This window comes from Lissotriton helveticus, chromosome 7 (genome assembly GCF_964261635.1).
Source record: "Lissotriton helveticus chromosome 7, aLisHel1.1, whole genome shotgun sequence".
Classification (NCBI taxonomy): Eukaryota; Metazoa; Chordata; class Amphibia; order Caudata; family Salamandridae; genus Lissotriton; species Lissotriton helveticus.
In genome coordinates, this window is record NC_136068.1 from 1932477871 (window position 1) to 1932503373 (window position 25503).

At 50.5% G+C, this 25503-nt stretch overlaps 1 protein-coding gene across 1 annotated transcript in view; it reads left to right on the forward strand.

Annotated features, from left to right (window-relative positions):
• The window catches only part of LOC144770932 (uncharacterized), a 160153-nt gene that overhangs the window by 60531 nt on the left and 74119 nt on the right, over positions 1 to 25503 (forward strand). Inside the window, exon 3 of the mRNA XM_078655764.1 lies at positions 12518 to 12628. Within this exon, the coding sequence (XP_078511890.1) occupies positions 12518 to 12628 (111 nt within the window). The remainder of the gene's footprint in view (positions 1 to 12517; positions 12629 to 25503) is intronic.

The window sequence follows — 25503 nt, forward strand, 5'->3', positions numbered from 1 at the left end:
GCCGGCACAGGACATTCCTGCCCTTGTTGAACCTATTCAGCCTCCACCAAGGAGGAGTCCATCACCTTCACCCAACCAGTCAGGGGGAGAGGACGATGACCAGGATGAACAGTACAATTTCCCAGCTGACAATGACCCTGATGTACAACAGGACTCATATGACGACACTGGTGACCAGGGAGGCCATCAGGTGGTACAGGACCCACAAGGTTTTGGTGCACGTACATCCCCAACTGAGGATTCAGCGGCATTTAATGCCTTGATAGAGCGGGCAGCTGCAAATCATGATGTGGACATGCATGCTGACCCGGTGGAAGAAGATTTTTTGTTTGACACTTTCTCTGTCTCAGAGAGAACAGTTAAGACACTTCCTATGCTGAAAGGTGTCCTTAAGCATGCCCCAGAGATCTTTAAAGAACCTACCAGGGCGAGAGTGGTGAACCCACGTATCGAAAAGAAATACAGACCGGCACCTGGGGACCCTGCATATATTCGGGGACAGTTGCCTCTGGACTCGCTGGTGGTCGCCAATGCCCGCAAAAGGGCGAACTCCCAGACAACGGGTGAAGCTCCTCCCCCAGACAAGGAGTCGAAAGTGCTTGAGGCATCGGGCAAAAGGGTGGCTGCGCAGGCTGACAATATCTGGCGTATATCGAACACACAGGCACTATTGGCACGATATGATAGGGCGCATTACGACACCCTAGAGCAGCTCCTTCAACACCTACCTGATCATTTTAAGGAGGGAGCCGAAATGCTCATACAGGAGGGAAAGCTCATTTCAAACGCTGCAATAAAGTGTGCACTTGATGTGGCTGATACAGCGGCTAGGGCGATTAACACTAGCGTCATGTTAAGGCGACAGGCATGGCTTCGCATATCAGGCTTTAAGCCTGACATTCAAACAACAATACTCAACCAGCTCGTTAATCCTGACAGACTGTTTGGCCCAGATGTTGACACCACCCTCAAAAAAATTAAAAAAGACAATGAGACAGCTAAGTCCATGGGGGCGCTTCAGTCTCAACAGTTCAGGGGGAGCACTTTTCGTCGCTCAGGTGCACGCGCTGTTACCAGAGGACACTTGGGTCAACAGACACAATTCACGAAAGGTGGCGCACAATCCTCGTACCCCAAACAGGGCAGAGGAGGTTACAGAGGTAATAGTGCCAAGGGCAGAGACAGAGGAAACAACAACTCCCGTTCCTCTGCCGCCAACAAACAGTGACTCTCTGTCACTGCCCCCCGACCATCCAACACCTGTCGAGGGGAGACTCCAGCAGTTCCTGCCAGTCTGGACATCCATCACCACAGACAGGTGGGTAAGACAGCTTATCCAGTACGGTTATTGTTTGGAGTTGACCTCCACTCCACCCAACATTCCCCCAAGACAACGTCTTATGTCGGCAGAGCACTTGCACTTATTGCAGCAGGAAGTAGTGGTGATGCTGCAAAAAGGCGCAATCGAGCTTGTGCCGGTGGAGGAGGAAGGCACAGGGGTCTATTCCCTGTACTTCCTTATCCCAAAGAAGGATGGATCCCTCAGACCCATTCTGGATCTACGCCCCCTCAACCTGTATATACTGTCAGAACACTTTCACATGCTAACACTGCAACAGATTCTTCCCCTGCTAAACCAAGGGGACTTCCTAGCAACCTTGGACCTCAAGGATGCTTATTTTCACATACCCCTCCACCCATCCCACAGAAAATACCTCAGGTTCACCATCCACAACAGGCATTATCAGTTCAAAGTCCTACCCTTTGGAGTGACCACTGCCCCCAGAGTGTTTACAAAGTGTCTGGCGACAGTTGCGGCGCACCTCAGGAGACAGAACATACATGTCTACCCTTACCTAGACGACTGGCTCGTTCAAGCAAAGTCGGAACAGAAGTGCGCCGCAGACATGTCCCACACCATTCACCTCCTTCACAGTCTGGGGTTCTCGCTGAACTACCCAAAGTCGCACCTTCAACCAGCCCATGTGCTGCAGTATCTGGGCGCAACAATAAATACCCTGACTGCTATGGCTCAGCCAAACCCGGTCAGGATCGACAACATTCAGTCGCGGATCCAGAGGTTCAGACCGCAACACTCACTACCAGCGAGAGTGTTCATGCAGTTGATAGGCATGATGGCCTCCTGCATCTTCATAGTCCCGCACGCACGGTTGCATATGCGTCCGCTCCAAGAATGCTTAGCAAATCAGTGGACACAAGCTCGGGGACATCTAACAGACCTAGTGTTGGTGACCGGTCGGGCATACAACTCTCTGCATTGGTGGAATCCACACAACCTTTGCAAGGGACGACCGTTCCAAGAGCCTGTGCCACAGATTATCCTAACAACGGACGCATCTCTCCAAGGGTGGGGAGCTCATGTGCTCCACTACACGGTGCAGGGACTGTGGACAACTCAGCAACGGAAGTTGCACATCAACTACCTGGAATTGATGGCAATCTTCATGGCGCTCAAGTCCTTCAAAGTACATCTGTGCAACAAAGTCGTGTTGATCCGGACGGACAACATGACAGCCATGTACTACATCCAGAAGCAGGGAGGTACTCACTCGCCACAGCTGTTTCATCTGGCTCAGAGCATGTGGAAGTGGGCCATTCAGAGGAACATTTTCCTCATGGCAGAACACCTCCCGGGCAAGGACAATCAGATGGCGGATCTGCTCAGCAGATACAGCCATCAAATGCACGAGTGGGAGTTACATCCATCAGTACTCCACCCGTACTTCCAGCAATGGGGTCATCCAGAGATAGACCTGTTTGCCACGAGGGAAAACGCAAAATGCCAAAGCTTTGCCGCCAGGTTCCCTCACCCAGAATCGCAAAGCAATGCGATATGGATGAACTGGTCAGGCAGATTTGCGTACGCTTTTCCCCCAGCGCCTCTCATTCCGCTGGTGGCAAGAAAGCTAAAGCAACACTCGATGACGCTCATCCTAGTTGCTCCAACGTGGGCACGCCAACCATGGTACACCACGTTTCTAGAACTTTCCGTGGTACCGCATCAAAGGCTGCATCTCTCTCCAAGCCTCTTGACGCAGAGCCATGGCGACATTCAGCATCCAGATCCGCAACAGCTCAACCTGGCGATCTGGCTCCTGAGGTCCTAGAGTTTGGCTACCTCAACCTGCCTCCTGAATGCATGGACATCATCAGGGAGGCAAGGAAGCCCACTACAAGAGCTTGCTATGCAGCAAAATGGAAGCGGTTTGTCATTTACTGTACAGAACACAATATCAACCCGCTGGATGCATCCATTCCTAACATCATCTGCTATTTGTTACATCTTTACAAATGCAATCTAGCGTACGCTTCCATTCGGATTCACTTATCCGCCATAGCAGCTTATCTCCAGAACAGGCAGCATCTCTCTGTTTTCAGAGTGCCTGCCATTAAAGCCTTCCTGGGGGGACTGAAACAAGTCATTCCTCTGAGAACACCACCAGCTCCAGTGTGGAACCTCAATGTGGTCCTCACTAGGCTGATGGGCCCACCTTTTGAGCCACTGCACTCCTGCGAAATTCAGTTCCTGACATGGAAAGTGGCTTTTCTCATTGCTATTACATCGCTCAGGCGTGTTAGTGAGCTGCAAGCGCTCACAATCCAGGAGCCATTCATACAAATTCATTCAAACAGGGTAGTACTACGCACTAACCCCAAATTCCTTCCGAAAGTGGTGTCACAGTTTCATATCAACCAAACTGTTGACCTGCCCGCATTCTTTCAAAACCCACAAACAGTGGCGGAAAGAATGCTCCATACATTGGACGTTAGGAGGGCGTTGATGTACTACATTGACAGAACACAACACTTTAGGAAAACACAACAGCTTTTTGTTGCCTTCTCAGCACAGCACAAAGGCAACCCTATTTCCAAAGCAGGAATAACCAGATGGATTGTTAAGTGCATTCAAATCTGTTATCAAAAAGCTAAACGTACTTTAACAATACCCCCAAGGGCGCACTCCACACGCAAGTTGGGGGCCTCCATGGCCTTCCTGGGGAACATTCCTTTGGAAGACATTTGTAGAGCAGCCACGTGGGCTACACCGCACACATTTACCAAACATTACTGTGTCGATGTGCATTCCAAGCAGCAAGCAGCTGTAGGACAGGCTGTTCTCAAGACACTTTTTCAGACTTCTGCAGCTGGCACGGGCAACCGCCGTTAATGGAGGGACTGCTATGTATTCTATGCAAAAGATATGAATTTAGCAGCCCACATGCCTCGAACTGAATATGCTACTTACCAGTATGCATCTGTTCTTGGCATGTAGGGCTGCTAACATTCATATCGCCCACCCTCCTCCCGGTGCCCGTAGCGGCTGCAGATACTCTCTTGCATTCAATCATTAGCATGGACATCACTTACACTATTTCACTCCATCTCTGCCACAATGGCTAAAAACAATCTGGGGATGGAGTCGATGCCCATGCGCACTGTAGTCCAGGGGAGGAGCCACCTATCTCGTGATACTTCGAAGACTCTTCCAGGACAACAATGTGCAATCATCCGGACCCAACACTAGGCGGCGATCTATGCAAAAGATATGAATGTTAGCAGCCCTACATGCCAAGAACAGATGCATACTGGTAAGTAGCATATTCATTCCTTTCCAGTAAAGAATTGGCTTGGTAGTTTGGTCTGCCCTGTTCCCATGATGCACTGGGCCAGGGTCAGACTAATTTGCATGTAGCCAGGTTCTGAACTGGGATGGTGCAGTGAGCTAAAAAAACGGTGATGGATCAAGCCCTGATCTTTTGACTGGGTAGGAGTGTTCTGCTTAATTCAGATACTCTGTCCATCACCACCCCCTTTTGAATCGTTTTGGCCACCACAAGTGTGGAAGGGTATGCACAGATGTGAGTCCCTTGCTCACTGCACCATCAGGATTCAAGCAAGCCGGGCCGAAGACGGCTGTAATGCCAGAAACCGATCCCCGGAAGCTTGTTTCCTTTCCAGTAAAGAATTGGCTTGGTAGTTTGGTCTGCCCTGTTCCCATGATGCACTGGGCCAGGGTCAGACTAATTTGCATGTAGCCAGGTTCTGAACTGGGATGGTGCAGTGAGCTAAAAAACGGTGATGGATCAAGCCCTGATCTTTTGACTGGGTAGGAGTGTTCTGCTTAATTCAGATACTCTGTCCATCACCACCCCCTTTTGAATCGTTTTGCCTTTAAATGTAGCCACTTTAGTTTGTTTCACCATCTAATAAAGGTTATTGTTGGATACTGATGGTCCCTCAAAGCTATATTTGTCTGAAGAGTAATCTTTGTTTTCATCCTGTAGTGTCAAGTCAAGTCAAGTCAAAGAATTTATATAGCGCACTACATACCCAGAGGGTCTCAAGGCGCTGAGGGAGGGGAGAAGGATTACTTGTCAAATATCCACGTTTTAAGTTGCTTTCTGAATGCTAGGTGGTTCTGGGTAAGGCGAAGGTAAGTGGGGAGTGAGTTCCATGTTTTAGCTGCCAGGTATGAGAAGGATCTGCCTCCCATGGTGGTCTTGTTGATGCGAGGTACGGTGGCGAGGGCTTGGCTGGAAGAACGTAGTTGGCGGGAGGGGGTGTAGAAGGACAGACGTGAGTTGAGGCATTCTGGTCCGATGTCGTAGAGTGATTTGTGTGCGTGGGTTAGCAGTCGGAAAGTGATCCTTTTATTGACGGGTAGCCAGTGGAGGTCTTTCAGGTGACCAGAGATGTGTTCGTTACGCGGGATGTCTAATATGATCCTGGCTGAGGCGTTTTGGATTCGTTGGAGTTTCTTCTGGAGTTTAGCAGTAGTACCTGCGTAGAGGGTGTTTCCGTAGTCCAGTCGGCTCGTGACCAGAGCATGGGTGACTGTTTTTCTGGTTTCGGTGGGGATCCAGCGAAATGTTTTTTTGAGCATGCGAAGAATGTTGAAGCAGGATGAGGATACGGCGCTGACTTGTCTGTTCATAGAAAGTGAAGAATCCAGGATGACGCCTAGGTTCCGTGCGTGGTCTGTCGGGATGGGTGCTTTTCCAAGGGCTTCCGGCCACCAAGAGTCGTCCCATGCCGAGGGGGATGTACCTAAGATGAGGACTTCTGTTTTATCTGAGTTGAGTTTCAGACGGCTGTGTTTCATCCATTCGGCAACTTCTTTCATTCCTTCATGTAGGTTAGTTTTGGCGGTGCTGGGGTCATTGGTGAGAGAAAGGATCAGTTGAGTGTCATCCGCGTAAGAGATGATGTTGAGGTTGTGTTGGCGAGCGATGGCCGCGAGGGGGCTCATGTATACGTTGAAGAGGGTGGGACTGAGTGAGGATCCTTGTGGTACGCCGCAGATGACTTCAGTGGCCTCGGACTTGAATGGTGGAAGGCGGACTCTCTGGGTTCTTCCGGTGAGGAACGAGGTGATCCATTCAAGAGCTTTTCCTTGTATTCCGATGTTTCTGAGGCGTTGTAAGAGGGTGCTGTGGCAGACTGTGTCGAAGGCTGCAGAGAGGTCGAGGAGGATAAGGGCGACTGTGTCTCCATTATCCAGTAGAGTTCGAATGTCGTCTGTTGCTGCGATGAGGGCGGTCTCAGTGCTGTGTTTTGCTCGGAAGCCAGATTGTGAGGAGTCGAGGGATTTGTTGGCTTCGAGGAAGGCGGCGAGCTGGTTGTTGACAGCTTTCTCGATGACTTTGGCCGGGAAAGGAAGGAGCGATATGGGGCGGTAATTTTTGAGTTCGGTGGGGTCTGCTGTGGGTTTTTTCAGAAGGGCGGTGAGTTCAGCGTGTTTCCAGCTTTCCGGGAAGGTGGCGGAGTTGAAGGAGCAGTTGATGACGTCTCGGAGGTGCGGTGCTATGATGGAGTCTGCTTTGTTGAAGATGTGGTGAGGACAAGGGTCTGTGGGGGATCCTGAGTGGATGGAGTTCATCAGGCGAATGGTGTCCTCAGTGGAGATTGGGTTCCAGTCGTTAAGGGTGTTTAAGGGGGAAGAATGTTCAGCATATGGTTGGGTGGGTTGGTCTCCGGGTTGGTTATCGAAGCTGTTGTGGATGTCTGCAATTTTGTTGTGGAAGAATAAAGCCAGGGAGTCGCAGAGGGCTTGAGAGGGGGTGATGTCGTTGGAGTTGGCTGAGGGATTGGTAAATTCCTTGACGATGTTGAAAAGTTCCTTGCTGTTGTGGGCGTTGTTGTCTAGTCGATCCTTGAATGCTGTTTTCTTGGCCTTCCGGATTAGTTGGTGGTGTGTGCGGGTGGCGTTTTTGAAGGCGTCCTTGGTGGTAGTGGTTGGGTCTTTTTTCCAGGCCTTTTCCAGGGAGCGGCAGAGTTTCTTGGACTTCTTAATATCATCGTTGAACCATGAGGCCTTCTTGCTGCCAGGTTTGCTTTGACGTTTTTTCAGTGGTGCTAGGGTGTCGGCGGTGTTGGATAACCATAGGGTGAAGTTGGCGGCGGCTTGGTCTGGGTTAGAAGAGTGGGCTGGGGTGTTTAGAAGGAGCGATGAGGAGATCTGGTCGATGGTGATTTTGTTCCAGTTTCTTTGCAGAGTTGGTTGGAGGTGGTTGATGGGTTTAGGCTTGTTGAAGGTGAAGTGAACGCAGCTGTGGTCAGTCCAGAGGAGATCCGTAGTGTGGCTGAAGGAGACATGATTGCTGGAGGTGAAGATGGGGTCGAGTGTGTGACCTGCGATGTGGGTGGGGGAAGTGACCAGTTGTTTAAGTCCGAGGTTGGCGAGGTTGTCCAAGAGGGTGGTGGTGTTGCGGTCGTTGTTCTTTTCAAGGTGAAAGTTGAGGTCTCCCAGAAGGATGTAATCTTTGGATGGGAGCGCGTGTGGAGTGATGAAGTCCGTGATGTCTTCACTGAATTTTGCGCGGGGTCCAGGTGGTCTGTAGAGGAGGGTGCCTCTGAGTGTGGTCTTTGGGTCGATGTGGATCTGGAAGTGAAGGTGTTCAGAGTTGGCGAGATTGACGTCTGAGCTGGTTGAGATGTGGATGGATTTCTTATGGACGATAGCGATTCCTCCTCCTGTGTGGCTGGTACGGTCCTTGCGTGTGATCTTATAATCTTCAGGGATGGCAATGGTGATGTCTGGGGCGGAGGAAGCGTTCATCCATGTTTCTGTTAGGAAGGCGATGTCTGGAGAGATGGTGTCTAGTAGATTCCAGAGGTCAATGGCGTGTCTGTGGACCGATCGGGTGTTGAGAAGGATGCATTGTAGGTGGTTGGGGTCGGGAGTCAGTGGTGTGGTCGTAGCGGAGAAGTTGTCGGTGCCGATGAATTTGCAGGAGTAGCAAGAGAAAGTGCAGGTATTCCTGTACACTTAGCCACCTGGGCAATGGGAAGTGGAGGGACATATGTTGCTCATAGGTGCAAAGGAGCATCCAGTAACGAATGCTTAAGATGATGGGTGGCCGAGGCAAATTATTTGGAGTAGTACAAAGTTTGAGTGTTTAGAGACTTCCTTGGAGGGCAAGATCCAATCTTCTGTTCCCTAAGAAAGTGTTATGGGTTTCTGGAAAATATGATCTTTCATTCTATGACCAACAACGTTTACCAAGTCCTTGGAGTTCCAGATAAATGTATCTAGCCTGGACCAACTGAGACAGAATCCGCTTTAGTTGTTAAATAGAAGATCACCTCGAGCTTGGACCAACTTCTAGAGACGTTCAGAGTAGTTGTGGTACCTCTGAGACAGAAGGCCACGTGAAATCTTAGATAGAAGATCACATTTAGCTTGGAACAACTTCTGGAGACATTCAAAGTGTTATTGTGTTATTGATGTAGAGAGGCTCTTGATCTGTCACACAGAAGATAGTATCTAGCCCAGTTCAGCTTTTGGAGCATCCAAAGTCATTGTGATACTGCTGCGGGGAAGAGCTGTTTGATCCATTTAATCGGAATTTGTGTTCACTTCATGTGGCATTTCTGCTGCCAATGAATCCCTAATGCCCAAACAAAGCTCACTGAAGCTGCTTGTGAACCCTGTTATGGGGAAGGCACAGCATAAAGGGTGACCTGGACTAGCCTACACTTCCCACAAGGTTCCCCGTTTTGCAGGTTCCCAGTGTAGAAATGCCTAGAAAAGGGCACGTAACAGAAACCGTGATAATATCTCACCAAGAATGTGTAAACTATCTTTGTTGCTTTGGTAAAATTCACCACAAGGGCAAATGCTCTGCTGCTATCAGCCTAATTGCTGAGGATCCTTTGAATCAAATCAAAATAACAACATTTGTAAAGCACAACACTCTCTCACCCTTAGGGGTATCTGGGCGCTTTGTCTCCGTGGAAGAGCCAGGTCTTGAGTCTCTTTCTGAAGTCTACCGGCGAGGGGGGCTGTACGGAGCTGGAGGGGAAGGTCATTCCAAGTCTTGACCGCGATGTAGGAGAAGGAGCGGCCACAGACGTGGGGAGTTTGTGCGAGGGCGAGTGAAGAGGAGCTCAGGTGTCCAGCGGGTTGATGGAAGTTCAGTCGATGGTTGAGGTAGGCAGGTCCTAGGTGATGGGGCGCTTTGTAGGCATGCGTGAGGATCTTGAACTGGCATCTTTTCTGTATGGGAAGCCAGTGGAGGTCTTTCAGATGGAGGGTGATGGGAGTTCGTTTGGGGAGGTCCAGGATGAGTCTGACTGCAGCATTCCGTATCGCCTGGAGTCTTCTGAGGGGCTGTATGGAGATGCCGTAATCAAGGGGACTGGTAACGAGGGCCTGAGTGATGATCTTTCTGGTGTTGGTAGGGATCCATCTGAAGATTCTGCAGAGTATGCAAAGCATGTGGAAGCAGGAGGAGGCGACTGTGTTGACTTATCGTTTCATGGTCAGTTGGCTGTCGAGGATGATGCTGAGGTTGCGTGCGTGATCAGTCAGTGCGGGTGTTGGGTTCCCTTTTACCGACAAGAAGATGTGGGGAAGGAAAAGTGTGCAGATTCTTTGTTGCAGAGAATTCTTTGTGGTCTTTATGTTGAGAATTTACATCTTCTAAAGGTGTAATTTGCAATGCCATAAAGAATCTACAATTTAGGACCTCAAAGACAAAACAAATCAGCAGATTTGTATGGGGAGGAAACAACATATTTGAAGAGAAATCAACATCTTTTCAGTAACAAAGTTATTTTTGCTACTGGTACTTTCAAAAGGAGGTTCTTTCAACATCCGCTTGATAGCAACAGGTTTTTAGGAAAGTTTTAGCGAAAGGATTTGCCTCATTTTTACGTTGAGTATTTAAGGGGGTACTTTATCATGTAAGCGTTATATTTTTTTATATATATATTTTTATTATTTGAAGAAAAACAAGAGAGTGAGTACATACATCGGGTACCATACAACAGAGCACATTGTGGAGGTGAACAGGCAAATAGATGAAAGGGGTACATATCAATTAAACGATGACTGAGACGTCAACACTAGCAAATACGTAGCAGGAGTAAGGACATAACAATCCACAACCCGGCTAGGCCGAAACCTTCAGGGCCCGTCCACCCACAAAATCAGGATGATTATAGCCAGAACACATGACACCCGAGTATGAGAAACAGAGCAGCTCAGGATAATCCACCCACATCTCGTAGGAGAAATAAAGAAAAAAGGAGAAGGCCATAGAAACAAAATAAAGACAAAACAAAAAAAAAAACATCCCCCACCCTGCACCCCTGCAGATGGCTACAGCCCAACCCACTAGCAGCGTGCCTGTCGCCCCAGCTAGCTAAGCCCTAAAAGAAGGAAGAAACGCAGGAGGGCATCGTCTATCATATCCCCGGCCTCCCCTCCCCCCGCCCGAACCAAGAATCCCCTGAAGTAAATCAAAAACGTAGTAAGCTGTAAATTCGTGGCGTTACAGGAGAAACTTCAAATACTGCCCTGCCTTCCATAGATAGTACCATCGCAAACCCAGTGTCCAGCGAGACTCGATGTGAAACTCAGTCTCTCCATCTCAACCTTGTCCCCTTCGAGCCCGAACCCCTTCTGGACGAATAGCCGCTTCAGCAAGATAGTCAAAACATAAAAAGATCGGAACAGAGTCAAAACCAGGATGTAGCACCGGGTAGAGAGTGCCGATAACTCCACCAGGGTCCGAGACTCCCCTAACCCTCACGGATGCACAGCGTTGTTGCGGCCGCCATCTTATCGGCCTAGACACACAGGGGAGTAACGCAGGCCCAGGCTGACAACAGTTCCCAGCGTTGGGTTCCGGAAGGAGAGCAGCAGGTAGTCCATCCATAATCAGCAGTAGTCTTAGGCCACATGATCCAATCACCACTTTGTGTTCTATCCGTTCACAAACCACACCGTTCAAAGGTTCCGACACCTCCCACAGCACAGGGTCTGGATCCCCCGTCGAAGTTGCCATCAAGGGCATTTCGAGTAGTTCCGTTCCCGCAGAGGAACAGGGTCCTGTCCGGTCCGCTCAATTCCAGTCACGCAAGTTATCATTGTGCGTAGGTGTGCATCAAGACACTCATGGAATGACCCCATGGCCGCCAACACAGTTAGTAGTGACGGGACACTACAGGTTCCTTCAACAACACTGCATTCGGTCTCAATCATAGTGTCGGCTCCGGAGAGCCCGGTCCCTCGGAGGGGAAAACAAGTGGATGCGGAACGGAAGACTGCAGAGGGGGACACTCCGTTGGCGACAATGATAGTCCGGACGCAGATACCGCAGGCGGAGAACCCCACCCGGTGAGCACCGGCCGCTCCAAAACCGGGCCACCGGGCCAGGAACCCCGGTCCGCTGCTGCAATTATGAGTCGTCACCTCTCTTTCAATGTATACCAAGCACACCAATCGCCGTCCGTAGCGGGTCAAAAGAAAACTTGCCACCTCAGCTGACCGGACCCTGTCACACAACCACGACCGATGTTGTTCAACTTCAGCCCGGCTGGGCCAGTACTCGAGACCACGGCTTTCAAACTGGTGTAGGACGCAAAGTACCACACAACGTATATTTTTCCCCAGAATGGCAGAAATCTCAGGATTGCACCATTTCGATCCAGACCAGTTCAGACACAAGAAGGCAGGGCGCAAATTCAGGATATATGACAGGATCTACTGGCAGGAGACGGAGGTCGGCGGAGCCAGGAACTCACGTGGCCATCTTGGTTGCTATTGTAGCTCCTCCTCCATGTAAGCGTTTTTAATGGGTTTTTTATTTGCCTATTTCTTATCAATTTTACAAATTTTCTCCCAATTCTTCTCCCATCCCTATCTGGTTCCGATTGCCTGTCAGTTCTTTTTGCATGTAATTCTTTCATTTATACTTGTCTGATTTCAATCTTGTTATTAAATTACTCTACTGCAGTGTTTTTCATCTTCACTGGTGATGTGCAATTCAGAACATAAGTGGTTTGCTTGATCTGCCTCTAACTGCGCAGCATATGGCCTTCTGAAATCCGTAATGGTCTCTTTTTCATTTAGTTGTTTTTGGATTTGACCGAAAAGACATACAGTGATGTTTAGTTCTAGCATTCAATTTAAACCAAAGCTGAACATAATTCTCTTTATTGCATAAAACCTGTAGAGGTATTATTAATGTGTATTTTTTATTAACAGGGCCACTTATTGCAACCACTGTATTTTCATTAAGAACTAAAGAAAATCAAAACCTTTACCCCGTGGACAATGACGAATGTGGCCAGGCGCTTGGTTTTCACGATTCCTCAAGTAAGTGAGAAGTCCATTAACTGCAACCCGGTGACGATCCTTATGATAGTCGCAACCGCAGCCAGGGCAATGCCGCATAGGTTCAGACACCGACCCACACACTGATCATAAGAGAGAATGAAGGTGTAGGGTGGGTCGAAGAGTTATCATTGGTAGCTGTAAAAGGCTGCAGCCAGGGCAATGCCGCGGAGGTTCAGACACCGACCCACACTCTGATAATAATTGAGAATGAAGGTGTAGGGTGGGTCGAAGAGTTGCATTGGTAGCAGTAAAAGACCGCAGCCAGGGCAATGCCGCAGAGGTTCAGACACTGACCCACACTCTGATCATAAGAGAGAATGGAGGTGTAGGGTGAAGAGTTATCATTGGTAGCAATAAAAGGCCGCGGCCAGGGCAATGCCGCAGAGGTTCAGACACTGACCCACACTCTGATCATAAGAGAGAATGAAGGTGTAGGGTGAAGAGTTATCATTGGTAGCAGTAAAAGACCGCGGCCAGGGCAATGCCGCAGAGGTTCAGACACTGACCCACACTCTGATCATAAGAGAGAATGAAGATATAGGGTGGGTCGAAGAGTTATCATTGGTAGCTGTAAAAGGCCGCGGCCAGGGCAATGCCGCAGAGGTTCAGACACTGACCCACACTCTGATCATAAGAGAGAATGAAGATGTAGGGTGAAGAGTTATCATTGGTAGCTGTAAAAGGCCGCAGCCACGGCAATGCCGCAGAGGTTCAGACACTGACCCACACTCTGATCTTAAGAGAGAATGAAGGTGTAGGGTGGGTCGAAGAGTTATCATTGTAGCTGTAAAAGGCCGCGGCCAGGGCAATGCCGCAGAGGTTCAGACACTGACCCACACTCTGATCATAAGAGAGAATGAAGGTGTAGGGTGGGTCGAAGAGTTGCATTGGTAGCTGTAAAAGGCCGCGGCCAGGGCAATGCCGCAGAGGTTCAGACACTGACCCACACTCTGATCATAAGAGAGAATGAAGGTGTAGGGTGAAGAGTTGCATTGGTAGCTGTAAAAGGCCGCGACCAGGGCAATGCCCCAGAGGTTCAGACACCGACCCACACTCTGATCATAAGAGAGAATGAAGGTGTAGGGTCGAAGAGTTGCATTGGTAGCTGTAAAAGGCCGCGGCCAGGGCAATGCCGCAGAGGTTCAGACACTGACCCACACTCTAATCATAAGAGAGAATGAAGGTGTAGGGTGGGTCAAAGAGTTATCATTGGTAGCTGTAAAAGGCCGCGGCCAGGGCAATGCCGCAGAGGTCCAGACACTGACCCACACTCTGATCTTAAGAGAGAATGAAGGTGTAGGGTGGGTCGAAGAGTTATCATTGTAGCTGTAAAAGGCCGCGGCCAGGGCAATGCCGCAGAGGTTCAGACACTGACCCACACTCTGATCATAAGAGAGAATGAAGGTGTAGGGTCGAAGAGTTGCATTGGTAGCTGTAAAGGGCCGCGGCCAGGGCAATGCCGCAGAGGTTCAGACACTGACCCACACTCTGATCATAAGAGAGAATGAAGGTGTAGGGTGGGTCGAAGAGTTATCATTGTAGCTGTAAAAGGCCGCGGCCAGGGCAATGCCGCAGAGGTTCAGACACTGACCCACACTCTGATCTTAAGAGAGAATGAAGGTGTAGGGTGGGTCGAAGAGTTGCATTGGTAGCTGTAAAAGGCCGCGGCCAGGGCAATGCCCCAGAGGTTCAGACACTGACCCACACTCTGATCATAAGAGAGAATGAAGGTGTAGGGTGGGTCGAAGAGTTGCATTGGTAGCTGTAAAAGGCCGCGGCCAGGGCAATGCCGCAGAGGTTCAGACACTGACCCACACTCTGATCATAAGAGAGAATGAAGGTGTAGGGTGAAGAGTTGCATTGGTAGCTGTAAAAGGCCGAGGCCAGGGCAATGCCGCAGAGGTTCAGACACTGACCCACACTCTGATCATAAGAGAGAATGAAGATATAGGGTGGGTCGAAGAGTTATCATTGGTAGCTGTAAAAGGCTGCGGCCAGGGCAATGCCGCAGAGGTTCAGACACTGACCCACACTCTGATCATAAGAGAGAATGAAGGTGTAGGGTGGGTCGAAGAGTTATCATTGGTAGCTGTAAAAGGCTGCGGCCAGGGCAATGCCGCAGAGGTTCAGACACTGACCCACACTCTGATCATAAGAGAGAATGAAGGTGTAGGGTGGGTCGAAGAGTTGCATTGGTAGCTGTAAAAGACCGCCGCCAGGACAATGCCCCAGAGGTTCAGACACTGACCCACACTCTGATCATAAGAGAGAATGAAGGTGTAGGGTGGGTGGAAGAGTTGTCATTGGTAGCTGTAAAAGGCCGCGGCCAGGGCAATGCCGCAGAGGTTCAGACACTGACCCACACTCTGATCATAAGAGAGAATGAAGGTGTAGGGTGAAGAGTTATCATTGGTAGCTGTAAAAGGCCGCGGCCAGGGCAATGCCGCAGAGGTTCAGACACTGACCCACCACACTCTGATCATAAGAGAGAATGAAGGTGTAGGGTGGGTCGAAGAGTTGCATTGGTAGCTGTAAAAGGCCGCGGCCAGGGCAATGCTGCAGAGGTTCAGACACTGACCCACACTCTGATCATAAGAGTGAATGAAGGTGTAGGGTGGGTCGAAGAGTTATCATTGGTAGCTGTAAAAGGCCGCGGCCAGGGCAATGCCGCAGAGGTTCAGACACTGACCCACCACACTCTGATCATAAGAGAGAATGAAGGTGTAGGGTGGGTGGAAGAGTTGCATTGGTAGCTGTAAAAGGCCGCGGCCAGGGCAATGCCGCAGAGGTTCAGACACTGACCCACACTCTGATCTTAAGAGAGAATGAAGGTGTAGGGTGGGTCGAAGAGTTATCATTGTAGCTGTAAAAGGCCGCGACCAGGGCAATGCCGCAGAGGTTCAGACACTGACCCACACTCTGATCTTAAGAGAGAATGAAGGTGTAGGGTGGGTCGAAGAGTTATCATTGTAGCTGTAAAAGGCCGCGACCAGGGCAATGCCGCAGAGGTTCAGACACTGACCCACACTCTGATCTTAAGAGAGAATGAAGGTGTAGGGTGGGTCGAAAATTTATCATTGGTAGCTGTAAAAGGCCGCGGCCAGGGCAATGCCACAGAGGTTCAGACACTGACCCACACTCTGATCATAAGAGAGAATGAAGATATAGGGTGGGTCGAAGAGTTATCATTGGTAGCAGTAAAAGGCTGCGGCCAGGGCAATGCCGCAGAGGTTCAGACACCGACCCACACTCTGATCATAAGAGAGAATGAAGGTGTAGGGTGGGTTGAAGAGTTGCATTGGTAGCTGTAAAAGGCCGCGGCCAGGGCAATGCCGCAGAGGTTTAGACACTGACCCACACTCTGATCATAAGAGAGAATGAAGGTGTAGGGTCGAAGAGTTGCATTGGTAGCTGTAAAAGGCCGCGACCAGGGCAATGCCGCAGAGGTTCAGACACTGACCCACACTCTGATCATAAGAGAGAATGAAGGTGTAGGGTGGGTGGAAGAGTTGTCATTGGTAGCTGTAAAAGGCCGCGGCCAGGGCAATGCCGCAGAGGTTCGGACACTGACCCACACTCTGATCATAAGAGAGAATGAAGATATAGGGTGGGTCGAAGAGTTATCATTGGTAGCTGTAAAAGGCCGCGACCAGGGCAATGCCGCAGAGGTTCAGACACTGACCCACACTCTGATCATAAGAGAGAATGAAGATATAGGGTTGGGTGGAAGAGTTATCATTGGTAGCTGTAAAAGGCCGCGGCCAGGGCAATGCCGCAGAGGTCCAGACACTGACCCACACTCTGATCTTAAGAGAGAATGAAGGTGTAGGGTGGGTCGAAGAGTTGCATTGGTAGCTGTAAAAGGCCGCGGCCAGGGCAATGCCGCAGAGGTTCAGACACTGACCCACACTCTGATCATAAGAGAGAATGAAGGTGTAGGGTGAAGAGTTGCATTGGTAGCTGTAAAAGGCCGCGACCAGGGCAATGCTGCAGAGGTTCAGACACTGACCCACACTCTGATCATAAGAGAGAATGAAGATATAGGGTGGGTCGAAGAGTTGCATTGGTAGCTGTAAAAGGCCGCGGCCAGGGCAATGCCGCAGAGGTTCAGACACTGACCCACACTCTGATCATAAGAGAGAATGAAGGTGTAGGGTGGGTCGAAGAGTTGCATTGGTAGCTGTAAAAGGCCGCGGCCAGGGCAATGCCGCAGAGGTTCAGACACTGACCCACACTCTGATCATAAGAGAGAATGAAGGTGTAGGGTGGGTCGAAGAGTTGCATTGGTAGCTGTAAAAGGCCGCGACCAGGGCAATGCCGCAGAGGTTCAGACACCGACCCACACTCTGATCATAATTGAGAATGAAGGTGTAGGGTGAAGAGTTGCATTGGTAGCTGTAAAAGGCCGCGGCCAGGGCAATGCCGCAGAGGTTCAGACACTGACCCACACTCTGATCATAATTGAGAATGAAGGTGTAGGGTGAAGAGTTGCATTGGTAGCTGTAAAAGGCCGCGACCAGGGCAATGCCGCAGAGGTTCAGACACCGACCCACACTCTGATCATAATTGAGAATGAAGGTGTAGGGTGAAGAGTTGCATTGGTAGCTGTAAAAGGCCGCGGCCAGGGCAATGCCGCAGAGGTTCAGACACTGACCCACACTCTGATCATAAGAGAGAATGAAGATATAGGGTGGGTCGAAGAGTTGCATTGGTAGCTGTAAAAGGCCGCGACCAGGGCAATGCCGCAGAGGTTCAGACACTGACCCACACTCTGATCATAATTGAGAATGAAGGTGTAGGGTCGAAGAGTTGCATTGGTAGCTGTAAAAGGCCGCGGCCAGGGCAATGCCGCAGAGGTTCAGACACTGACCCACACTCTGATCATAAGAGAGAATGAAGATATAGGGTGGGTCGAAGAGTTGCATTGGTAGCTGTAAAAGGCCGCGACCAGGGCAATGCCGCAGAGGTTCAGACACTGACCCACACTCTGATCATAAGAGAGAATGAAGGTGTAGGGTGGGTTGAAGAGTTGCATTGGTAGCTGTAAAAGGCTGCGGCCAGGGCAATGCCGCAGAGGTTCAGACACTGACCCACACTCTGATCATAAGAGAGAATGAAGGTGTAGGGTGAGTCGAAGAGTTATCATTGGTAGCTGTAAAAGGCTGCGGCCAGGGCAATGCCGCAGAGGTTCAGACACTGACCCACACTCTGATCATAAGAGAGAATGAAGGTGTAGGGTGAAGAGTTGCATTCGTAGCTGTAAAAGGCCGCGGCCAGGGCAATGCCGCAGAGGTTCAGAAACTGACCCACACTCTGATCATAAGAGAGAATGAAGGTGTAGGGTGAGTCGAAGAGTTATCATTGATAGCTGTAAAAGGCTGCGGCCAGGGCAATGCCGCAGAGGTTCAGACACTGACCCACACTATGATCATAAGAGAGAATGAAGGTGTAGGGTGAAGAGTTGCATTGGTAGCTGTAAAAGGCCGCGGCCAGGGCAATGCCGCAGAGGTTCAGACACTGACCCACACTCTGATCATAAGAGAGAATGAAGGTGTAGGGTCGAAGAGTTGCATTGGTAGCTGTAAAAGGCCGCGACCAGGGCAATGCCGCAGAGGTTCAGACACTGACCCACACTCTGATCATAAGAGAGAATGAAGGTGTAGGGTCGAAGAGTTGCATTGGTAGCTGTAAAAGGCAGCGACCAGGGCAAGGCCGCAGAGGTTCAGACACTGACCCACACACTGATCATAAGAGAGAATGAAGGTGTAGGGTGAGTCGAAGAGTTATCATTGGTAGCTGTAAAAGGCTGCGGCCAGGGCAATGCCGCAGAGGTTCAGACACTGACCCACACTCTGATCATAAGAGAGAATGAAGGTGTAGGGTGGGTCGAAGAGTTGCATTGGTAGCTGTAAAAGGCCGCGGCCAGGGCAATGCCGCAGAGGTTCAGACACTGACCCACACTCTGATCATAAGAGAGAATGAAGGTGTAGGGTGAGTCGAAGAGTTATCATTGGTAGCTGTAAAAGGCTGCGGCCAGGGCAATGCCGCAGAGGTTCAGACACTGACCCACACTCTGATCATAAGAGAGAATGAAGGTGTAGGGTGGGTCGAAGAGTTGCATTGGTAGCTGTAAAAGGCCGCGGCCAGGGCAATGCCGCTTGGTTCAGACACTGACCCACACTCTGATCATAAGAGAGAATGAAGGTGTAGGGTGAAGAGTTGTCATTGGTAGCTGTAAAAGGCCGCGGCCAGGGCAATGCCGCAGAGGTTCAGACACCGACCCACACTCTGATCATAAGAGAGAATGAAGGTGTAGGGTGGGTCGAAGAGTTGCATTGGTAGCTGTAAAAGGCCGCGGCCAGGGCAATGCCGCAGATGTTCAGACACTGACCCACACTCTGATCATAAGAGAGAATGAAGGTGTAGGGTGGGTCGAAGAGTTATCATTGGTAGCTGTAAAAGGCCGCGACCAGGGCAATGCCGCAGAGGTTCAGACACTGACCCACCACACTCTGATCATAAGAGAGAATTAAGGTGTAGGGTGGGTCGAAGAGTTGCATTGGTAGCTGTAAAAGGCCGCGGCCAGGGCAATGCCGCAGAGGTTCAGACACTGACCCACACTCTGAGCTTAAGAGAGAATGAAGGTGTAGGGTGAAGAGTTGCATTGGTAGCTGTAAAAGGCCGTGGCCAGGGCAATGCCGCAGAGGTTCAGACACTGACCCACACTCTGATCATAAGAGGGAATGAAGATATAGGGTGGGTCGAAGAGTTATCATTGGTAGCAGTAAAAGGCCGCGGCCAGGGCAATGCCGCAGAGGTTCAGACACTGACCCACACTCTGATCATAAGAGAGAATGAAGGTATAGGGTGGGTCGAAGAGTTATCATTGTAGCTGTAAAAGGCCGCGACCAGGGCAATGCCGCAGAGGTTCCGACACTGACCCACACTCTGATCTTAAGAGAGAATGAAGGTGTAGGGTGGGTCGAAGAGTTATCATTGTAGCTGTAAAAGGCCGCGACCAGGGCAATGCCGCAGAGGTTCAGACACTGACCCACACTCTGATCTTAAGAGAGAATGAAGGTGTAGGGTGGGTCGAAAAGTTATCATTGGTAGCTGTAAAAGGCCGCGGCCAGGGCAATGCCACAGAGGTTCAGACACTGACCCACACTCTGATCATAAGAGAGAATGAAGATATAGGGTGGGTCGAAGAGTTATCATTGGTAGCAGTAAAAGGCTGTGGCCAGGGCAATGCCGCAGAGGTTCAGACACCGACCCACACTCTGATCATAAGAGAGAATGAAGGTGTAGGGTGGGTTGAAGAGTTGCATTGGTAGCTGTAAAAGGCCGCGGCCAGGGCAATGCCGCAGAGGTTCAGACACTGACCCACACTCTGATCATAAGAGAGAATGAAGGTGTAGGGTGGGTCGAAGAGTTACCATTGGTAGCTGTAAAAGGCCGCGGCCAGGGCAATGCCGCAGAGGTTCAGACACTGACCCACACTCTGATCATAAGAGAGAATGAAGATATAGGGTGGGTCGAAGAGTTATCATTGGTAGCAGTAAAAGGCTGCGGCCAGGGCACTGCCTCAGAGGTTCAGACACTGACCCACACTCTGATCATAAGAGAAAAAGAAGGTGTAGGGTGAAGAGTTGTCATTGATAGCTGTAAAAGGCCGCGACCAGGGCAATGCCGCAGAGGTTCAGACACTGACCCACACTCTGATCATAAGAGAGAATGAAGATATAGGGTGGGTCGAAGAGTTGCATTGGTAGCTGTAAAAGGCCGCGGCCAGGGCAATGCCGCAGAGGTTCAGACACTGACCCACACTCTGAGCTTAAGAGAGAATGAAGGTGTAGGGTGAAGAGTTGCATTGGTAGCTGTAAAAGGCCACGACCAGGGCAATGCTGCAGAGGTTCAGACACCGACCCACACTCTGATCATAAGAGAGAATGAAGGTGTAGGGTGGGTCGAAGAGTTGCATTGGTAGCTGTAAAAGGCCGCGGCCAGGGCAATGCCGCAGAGGTTCAGACACTGACCCACACACTGATCATAAAAGAGAATGAAGGTGTAGGGTGAAGAGTTATCATTGGTAGCTGTAAAAGGCCGCGGCCAGGGCAATGCCGCAGAGGTTCAGACACTGACCCACACTCTGATCATAAGAGAGAATGAAGGTGTAGGGTGGGTCGAAGAGTTGCATTGGTAGCTGTAAAAGGCCGCGGCCAGGGCAATGCCGCAGAGGTTCAGACACTGACCCACACACTGATCATAAGAGAGAATGAAGGTGTGGGGTGAAGAGTTATCATTGGTAGCTGTAAAAGGCCGCGGCCAGGGCAATGCCGCAGAGGTTCAGACACTGACCCACACTCTGATCATAAGAGAGAATGAAGGTGTAGGGTCGAAGAGTTGTATTGGTAGCTGTAAAAGGCCGCGACCAGGGCAATGCCGCAGAGGTTCAGACACTGACCCACACTCTGATCATAAGAGAGAATGAAGATATAGGGTGGGTCGAAGAGTTGCATTGGTAGCTGTAAAAGGCCGCGGCCAGGGCAATGCCGCAGAGGTTCAGACACTGACCCACACTCTGATCTTAAGAGAGAATGAAGGTGTAGGGTGGGTCGAAGAGTTGCATTGGTAGCTGTAAAAGGCCGCGGCCAGGGCAATGCCCCAGAGGTTCAGACACTGACCCACACTCTGATCATAAGAGAGAATGAAGGTGTAGGGTGGGTCGAAGAGTTGCATTGGTAGCTGTAAAAGGCCGCGGCCAGGGCAATGCCGCAGAGGTTCAGACACTGACCCACACTCTGATCATAAGAGAGAATGAAGGTGTAGGGTGAAGAGTTGCATTGGTAGCTGTAAAAGGCCGCGGCCAGGGCAATGCCGCAGAGGTTCAGACACTGACCCACACTCTGATCATAAGAGAGAATGAAGATATAGGGTGGGTCGAAGAGTTATCATTGGTAGCTGTAAAAGGCTGCGGCCAGGGCAATGCCGCAGAGGTTCAGACACTGACCCACACTCTGATCATAAGAGAGAATGAAGGTGTAGGGTGGGTCGAAGAGTTATCATTGGTAGCTGTAAAAGGCTGCGGCCAGGGCAATGCCGCAGAGGTTCAGACACTGACCCACACTCTGATCATAAGAGAGAATGAAGGTGTAGGGTGGGTCGAAGAGTTGCATTGGTAGCTGTAAAAGACCGCCGCCAGGACAATGCCCCAGAGGTTCAGACACTGACCCACACTCTGATCATAAGAGAGAATGAAGGTGTAGGGTGGGTGGAAGAGTTGTCATTGGTAGCTGTAAAAGGCCGCGGCCAGGGCAATGCCGCAGAGGTTCAGACACTGACCCACACTCTGATCATAAGAGAGAATGAAGGTGTAGGGTGGGTGGAAGAGTTGTCATTGGTCGCTGTAATAGGCCGCGGCCAGGGCAATGCCGCAGAGGTTCAGACACTGACCCACACTCTGATCATAAGAGAGAATGAAGGTGTAGGGTGGGTGGAAGAGTTGTCATTGTAGCTGTAAAAGGCCGCGGCCAGGGCAATGCCGCAGAGGTTCAGACACTGACCCACACTCTGAGCTTAAGAGAGAATGAAGGTGTAGGGTGAAGAGTTGCATTGGTAGCTGTAAAAGGCCGCGGCCAGGGCAATGCCGCAGATGTTCAGACACTGACCCACACTCTGATCTTAAGAGAGAATGAAGGTGTAGGGTGGGTCGAAGAGTTATCATTGTAGCTGTAAAAGGCCGCGACCAGGGCAATGCAGCAGAGGTTCAGACACTGACCCACACTCTGATCTTAAGAGAGAATGAAGGTGTAGGGTGGGTCGAAGAGTTATCATTGTAGATGTAAAAGGCCGCGACCAGGGCAATGCCGCAGAGGTTCAGACACTGACCCACACTCTGATCTTAAGAGAGAATGAAGGTGTAGGGTGGGTCGAAGAGTTATCATTGTAGCTGTAAAAGGCCGCGACCAGGGCAATGCCGCAGAGGTTCAGACACTGACCCACACTCTGATCTTAAGAGAGAATGAAGGTGTAGGGTGGGTCGAAAATTTATCATTGGTAGCTGTAAAAGGCCGCGGCCAGGGCAATGCCACAGAGGTTCAGACACTGACCCACACTCTGATCATAAGAGAGAATGAAGATATAGGGTGGGTCGAAGAGTTATCATTGGTAGCAGTAAAAGGCTGCGGCCAGGGCAATGCCGCAGAGGTTCAGACACCGACCCACACTCTGATCATAAGAGAGAATGAAGGTGTAGGGTGGGTTGAAGAGTTGCATTGGTAGCTGTAAAAGGCCGCGGCCAGGGCAATGCCGCAGAGGTTCAGACACTGACCCACACTCTGATCATAAGAGAGAATGAAGGTGTAGGGTCGAAGAGTTGCATTGGTAGCTGTAAAAGGCCGCGACCAGGGCAATGCCGCAGAGGTTCAGACACTGACCCACACTCTGATCATAAGAGAGAATGAAGGTGTAGGGTGGGTGGAAGAGTTGTCATTGGTAGCTGTAAAAGGCCGCGGCCAGGGCAATGCCGCAGAGGTTCAGACACTGACCCACACTCTGATCATAAGAGAGAATGAAGGTGTAGGGTGAAGAGTTATCATTGGTAGCTGTAAAAGGCCGCGGCCAGGGCAATGCCGCAGAGGTTCGGACACTGACCCACACTCTGATCATAACAGAGAATGAAGATATAGGGTGGGTCGAAGAGTTATCATTGGTAGCTGTAAAAGGCCGCGACCAGGGCAATGCCGCAGAGGTTCAGACACTGACCCACACTCTGATCATAAGAGAGAATGAAGATATAGGGTTGGGTGGAAGAGTTATCATTGGTAGCTGTAAAAGCCCGCGACCAGGGCAATGCCGCAGAGGTTCAGACACTGACCCACACTCTGATCATAAGAGAGAATGAAGGTGTAGGGTGAAGAGTTGCATTGGTAGCTGTAAAAGGCCACGACCAGGGCAATGCTGCAGAGGTTCAGACACTGACCCACACTCTGATCATAAGAGAGAATGAAGATATAGGGTGGGTCGAAGAGTTGCATTGGTAGCTGTAAAAGGCCGCGGCCAGGGCAATGCCGCAGAGGTTCAGACACTGACCCACACTCTGATCATAAGAGAGAATGAAGGTGTAGGGTGGGTCGAAGAGTTGCATTGGTAGCTGTAAAAGGCCGCGGCCAGGGCAATGCCGCAGAGGTTCAGACACTGACCCACACTCTGATCATAAGAGAGAATGAAGGTGTAGGGTGAAGAGTTGCATTGGTAGCTGTAAAAGGCCGCGACCAGGGCAATGCCGCAGAGGTTCAGACACTGACCCACACTCTGATCATAAGAGAGAATGAAGATATAGGGTTGGGTCGAAGAGTTATCATTGTAGCTGTAAAAGGCCGCGACCAGGGCAATGCCGCAGAGGTTCAGACACTGACCCACACTCTGATCTTAAGAGAGAATGAAGGTGTAGGGTGGGTCGAAAATTTATCATTGGTAGCTGTAAAAGGCCGCGGCCAGGGCAATGCCACAGAGGTTCAGACACTGACCCACACTCTGATCATAAGAGAGAATGAAGATATAGGGTGGGTCGAAGAGTTATCATTGGTAGCAGTAAAAGGCTGCGGCCAGGGCAATGCCGCAGAGGTTCAGACACCGACCCACACTCTGATCATAAGAGAGAATGAAGGTGTAGGGTGGGTTGAAGAGTTGCATTGGTAGCTGTAAAAGGCCGCGGCCAGGGCAATGCCGCAGAGGTTCAGACACTGACCCACACTCTGATCATAAGAGAGAATGAAGGTGTAGGGTCGAAGAGTTGCATTGGTAGCTGTAAAAGGCCGCGACCAGGGCAATGCCGCAGAGGTTCAGACACTGACCCACACTCTGATCATAAGAGAGAATGAAGGTGTAGGGTGGGTGGAAGAGTTGTCATTGGTAGCTGTAAAAGGCCGCGGCCAGGGCAATGCCGCAGAGGTTCAGACACTGACCCACACTCTGATCATAAGAGAGAATGAAGGTGTAGGGTGAAGAGTTATCATTGGTAGCTGTAAAAGGCCGCGGCCAGGGCAATGCCGCAGAGGTTCGGACACTGACCCACACTCTGATCATAAGAGAGAATGAAGATATAGGGTGGGTCGAAGAGTTATCATTGGTAGCTGTAAAAGGCCGCGACCAGGGCAATGCCGCAGAGGTTCAGACACTGACCCACACTCTGATCATAAGAGAGAATGAAGGTGTAGGGTGAAGAGTTGCATTGGTAGCTGTAAAAGGCCGCGGCCAGGGCAATGCTGCAGAGGTTCAGACACTGACCCACACTCTGATCATAAGAGAGAATGAAGATATAGGGTGGCTCGAAGAGTTGCATTGGTAGCTGTAAAAGGCCGCGGCCAGGGCAATGCCGCAGAGGTTCAGACACTGACCCACACTCTGATCATAAGAGAGAATGAAGGTGTAGGGTGGGTCGAAGAGTTGCATTGGTAGCTGTAAAAGGCCGCGGCCAGGGCAATGTCGCAGAGGTTCAGACACTGACCCACACTCTGATTATAAGAGAGAATGAAGGTGTAGGGTGGGTCGAAGAGTTGCATTGGTAGCTGTAAAAGGCCGCGGCCAGGGCAATGCCGCAGAGGTTCAGACACTGACCCACACTCTGTTCTTAAGAGAGAATGAAGGTGTAGGGTGGGTCGAAGAGTTATCATTGGTAGCTGTAAAAGGCCGCGGCCAGGGCAATGCCGCAGAGGTTCAGACACTGACCCACACTCTGATCATAAGAGAGAATGAAGGTGTAGGGTCGAAGAGTTGCATTGGTAGCTGTAAAAGGCCGCGACCAGGGCAATGCCGCAGAGGTTCAGACACTGACCCACACTCTGATCATAATT